A 4,631-nucleotide genomic window follows, 5' to 3' on the forward strand; every position below is an offset into this window, starting at 1 on the left:
CAAGGAAGTGAATCTTCATAATTCCTCTACTGCCAAAACAGAGTCACAAAAAGTGGGAGAACCTTGTGAGATAGCTACAAAATAAATAAGTTCCAAGTCCAAAAGATTCTCCTACACAAAAAAGGATCGCTGCACATACAAAATTACAGGTCCTGATCTTCCATTAACATGTGTGCCTCGAAGTCTTCCAAATCTTCATCTTGTAACCCTTCCTCAGCTTGAAACCAGTCTTTTAAACAAATTAACGCCTCAACTATTTCAGGTAACAAAGAACTTCGACATTTGCTCACGACACGTTCACTTGCACTGAATGCTGATTCAGACGGTACAGTAGATACCGGTATAGTTAATAAATCACGTGCCATTGCAGCCAGAATAGGATACGCAGTTCCTTGGGTCTTCCACCATTCTAGAACATCAAATGATTCGCTAGAATCAACGATAGTCAGTTGGTCTAAGTAACGCTACAAATCAGATTTGCATGTCTTAACAGCCAACTCCCTACGCTTTGATAACAAGGCAAAGACCATGTTATCACCTCCAACAGAACTGATAGTTGCTTCAGTCACAACACTCCCATCTTGATTCATCTTTCGAGAATACTCCTCAAAGAGTTCATACAATGTAACTCTATACTCTTTCAGTTTTGGATTCTCTTTAGGAATAGGATTAGCTTCGGTAACAGGAGGGGCAACATAGTCATAATTAAGGTCCAAGCACAACTCTAAGACTGTGAGCTTATAACGAGGGTCCATGCAAGAAGCTAAGCCAAGAACCTTTGGAATGTCCTTCCAATATTTGTCATACTTCAATTTTATGCTTTCACACAGATTCCTAAAGCTAGGTTCATGTTCATACCTTTTCAAAAGCATTGCAATCTTAGTTAGCTGAAAACAAAAAACACTAGAGGTAACATATTTCATCCCAGAAAACAGCTTAGTTGACTCATAAAATGGTTTCAAAAAGTCTCGAATGACAACTGCGTTATGCCAATCAGCATCAGAAGGTATATTCACAAAATCTGAATCATAAAAAAATAGTTCGAATGCACCCTTGTATGGTGTAGCAGCTAACAACATGAGGTAAGTCGAATTCCATCTTGTTTGAATATCAATGGGCAACCTTCGTTTTTTCATGTTGGAACTTTCACAAGCATCGAAAAACTTCTCAAGCTTCGATTGAGAAGCCTTGGCATGTCTCACACTTTCTCTTATATTATGAAGAGAGCTCTCAACAAATTTCAATCCATCTTTCACTAACAGGTTTAAAATATGTGCACAACAGCGTTGATGGAACAACTCTCTACCCACCTTATCATTTCTAAAAAGTGAACTTCGCAGTCTAGACACACACAAATCATTATTGGAAGCATTATCCAATGTTATAGTCCCTATCTTGTCACATAGATTCCACGCTAACAAGTTAGCATAGATGGCATCACCGATTGCTTTACCCGTATGAGGTGAAGGCAGCATAGAGAATCTAATAATTCTCTTGTGTAACTTCCAGTCTTCAGTAATAAAATGGGCAGTAAGACACACATACCCTAAAACCTGATTTGAAGTCCACATATTAGATGTGAAACAAACCTGACCAGGGATATTTTTCAAAAGCTCTTTTAGATCATCTTTTCCTTTTGAAAACATTTCAAACATATTAGCTCTTAAGGTTTTACGACTAATAGGCTTGAACTGAGGGCCAAATGCCTTCAACATATACCTTTTAAAAGTAGGTTTGTCAACTTTATTGAAAGGCAATTCTTCACGAATGATGTACCTAACAGTTTCTTTCCGAGTTCTTTCTTGATTAAAGGTAAAACAATAAATCCCACCAGTTTCAGTTCTGCCTACTATGGTCTGTCCCCCAACACGTTCAGTTCGCTTCACACACCGGATCATATGTCTCTTAAGGTGGGTTGTCCCACTAGAACCCCCAAAAACCAGTTTTGAACTACAAATTTTGCAAACGGCTTTCATTAAAGCTTTCCCATTAGGTTTTTTAATCACAACCCCGTCCTTGTCTTTCTCGAAAACTTGGTCAAATTGTTTCCAAACAATTGACGTCTTCCTAGTAGATAATTTAGGTGGAATTTGAACCACAGGTTCAACATTTGGTTCCTCAGCAACACCCATATCAACATCGATACCCATATTATCAACATCAACATCCATGACAAACAAAATGAACAAAAATTGAGTAAAATCAGAAACCAACAAACCTCGGCGTGTGCAACACATTATATCACAAGGGAAGAAATACTACTGAAACCTGTACACAAATGAAATAGCATAATAATCAATCACCAATACCATAACACATAACAAATGACAAAGGTTGTTTTTTGTTTTTTGGTTTCTGTGTAGAAGTAAGTGGGAAATAAGTGAGAGAAACCTTTTTGAGAGAGTGAGAGAGTAGAGTAGAAGGGATCAGGAGATTTGATGAATAAAGTTTTATTTTTTATTAGGCTCATTGTAATGGTGCTCATTATAATGGTGCTCATTGTTCGTAATGGTGAGAGAGATACCTTTTCCTTTGATCATTACAATGGTTAGAGAGATACATTTTTGAGAGAGTGAGAGAGTAGAGTAGATTTAATTCGAGCCTGCTAGGTTAGATTGGGAGTTCCGGAGAGATAGAAACAATTAGGTTTAGTTAGATAAGTTTTTGTTATATATCACAAGTTATTGAAAATACCACCCTGTAAGTGATAAATTACAAAGGTATGTATATTTATAGTGGTCAAAATATAACTAGGGCTTGGTTAGGGCTAATTAGGGCTGAATTAGGGTCGGGCCTATGTTTCAGAACCTTAGCCCTAGCCCTGTTTTAGAAGGCATTAGGGCCGGGCCGGCCCTGCCCTAAACTCTGTGAGGGCTTTCGTTGTGAGGGCTTTATAGGGCTTAGGGTCGGGTCGGTCAGGGCCGGGTTAGGGTCGTTAGGGCCAAATTCCCACCCCTAATACTAACTATATACTTGGTTTCTTTTAATGCACAAAAACTTAAGTTATGTAAACATGCAATTAAAGCAAGAATAAAAATTTACTGAGACAAAAGTGGAGAGTTAATTTTCCTCATGTGAAGATAACCTCTATTATTTGATTTTTAGTAAGTGCATCTTAATCTTCCTAGGACTCTTAGACAAGTCCTAATAAAAACTAACTTGATCCCTAACGTATGTGACTCATCTCTAAGATCATATATGATAGCATGTAGAACCAAAGCAATGACTTATCCCTAAGCTCATCACTTTGATTCCTAACTAGACTCTACACCAACTACCATTTTGGGATAGGATGTAGGTCTAGTTGTTCTTCCTAAACAACTTACTAAATCAAATAACAAATATTATCCTTCACATGAGTATCATTAACTCCCCACAAAGGAAAGTTTTAGCTAATGATCCTTGGGATAAAGGATTAAGTGTAGAATATAAATGTAAATGAGAGATAAAGAGAACAAATAGAATAAGAAACTATATATATCAACTCACTTGCATGAAGAAGTGAGATTTATTTTCAAGAGGAACACAAAGTTTCCTCCATTAAAACTATTACAAGCTTTTTGTTCAAACCTAAAAAAACTAAATAAAATCTAAGCCTAAGGAACTAAAATAATGCATGATAAAGGAAAAAAAGTCAAGGGAGTAAATAGAGTGTCTCCCCCTTGTTTTGTTTTCTTCTTCATTTGAGAGAAATCTCATTTCCTCCCACGTGAAACACCAAACCACATTTACTTCCTTCTTAACCACACAATCCACAACAAAGTGACACTGCACCTATCTTTTTTCACTATTAACACCTAATCTCATCTAACTTTATTAACTACATGCAAGGTGTCACTTTTGCACCAATTATTTGCACCTTTGTCTTGACTTGTATGATGACTCATCAAATCTTGCAGGCCCGCATAGTGGGTCCTCGTGCAGTCCAGTGGCGGTCCGGTCTTTTGGTAATTTTACAACTTCCTGCCTATGCGTAGAGTTCATCACCCTGATTGTCTGAGTAGTTCACTTGTCGCATTTGGAGTTCTAGTTCAAGAGGTGGGAGCTTCGGAAGTTTAATGCTTCTGTGCAGATTTTGTTCGGCTTCACATGGCTGATTTGGAAGAATTCATATATACATCGTTCCCCGTGCTTTAATGCAGGTTTAACCAATATTTTCATGTTTACTGCGAAGACCTGCAAAAGTACGAAAACATACTTATTTCATGATTATTAAACACATAATTAACCAAATTTATATGTCTCAATGGAGTTTAATATTACAGTTTTGGGTGTTTATCACAAGCCTTTAAAAATATGTTTTCAACACGCACAAACATGTAGAAGAAGAATGCAAACAATTAGATCGAGTACTTACATGCATAGATTTGTTTTCGTCGTATTTCGCTTCCAAGAGGTTTCCAAGAGAGCATTCACTTTATTTCTTAAAACCTTCAATTCGTATATAAGAAAATGGCTGAGAGATTGTGGGAGCTGAGGTAAGGTTAAGATGAGTGTGAAGTGTCAGAGGTGAACGAAGTAAAACCCTAATTAGATCCATCAATTTCGTGGTCTATTTGTGTTAGATTCCTCGAGATATGTGCGAGATAGACGACACAAGATTAAAGCACTACACGCATGACACGTGTGAC

General features: G+C 37.3%; 1 protein-coding gene across 1 annotated transcript; it reads right to left on the reverse strand.

The window, feature by feature from the left end:
* Positions 1-464: 464 nt before the first annotated feature.
* LOC147514242 (zinc finger BED domain-containing protein RICESLEEPER 2-like) lies at positions 465-2,171 on the reverse strand. The gene has a single exon (XM_086581355.1). The coding sequence runs from the start codon at positions 2,169-2,171 to the stop codon at positions 465-467; it is 1,707 nt and encodes a 568-aa protein (XP_086437481.1).
* Positions 2,172-4,631: the final 2,460 nt, after the last annotated feature.

The sequence above is a fragment of the Coptis chinensis genome, chromosome 2, assembly GCF_015680905.1.
Source record: "Coptis chinensis isolate HL-2020 chromosome 2, ASM1568090v1, whole genome shotgun sequence".
Lineage (NCBI taxonomy): Eukaryota > Viridiplantae > Streptophyta > Magnoliopsida > Ranunculales > Ranunculaceae > Coptis > Coptis chinensis.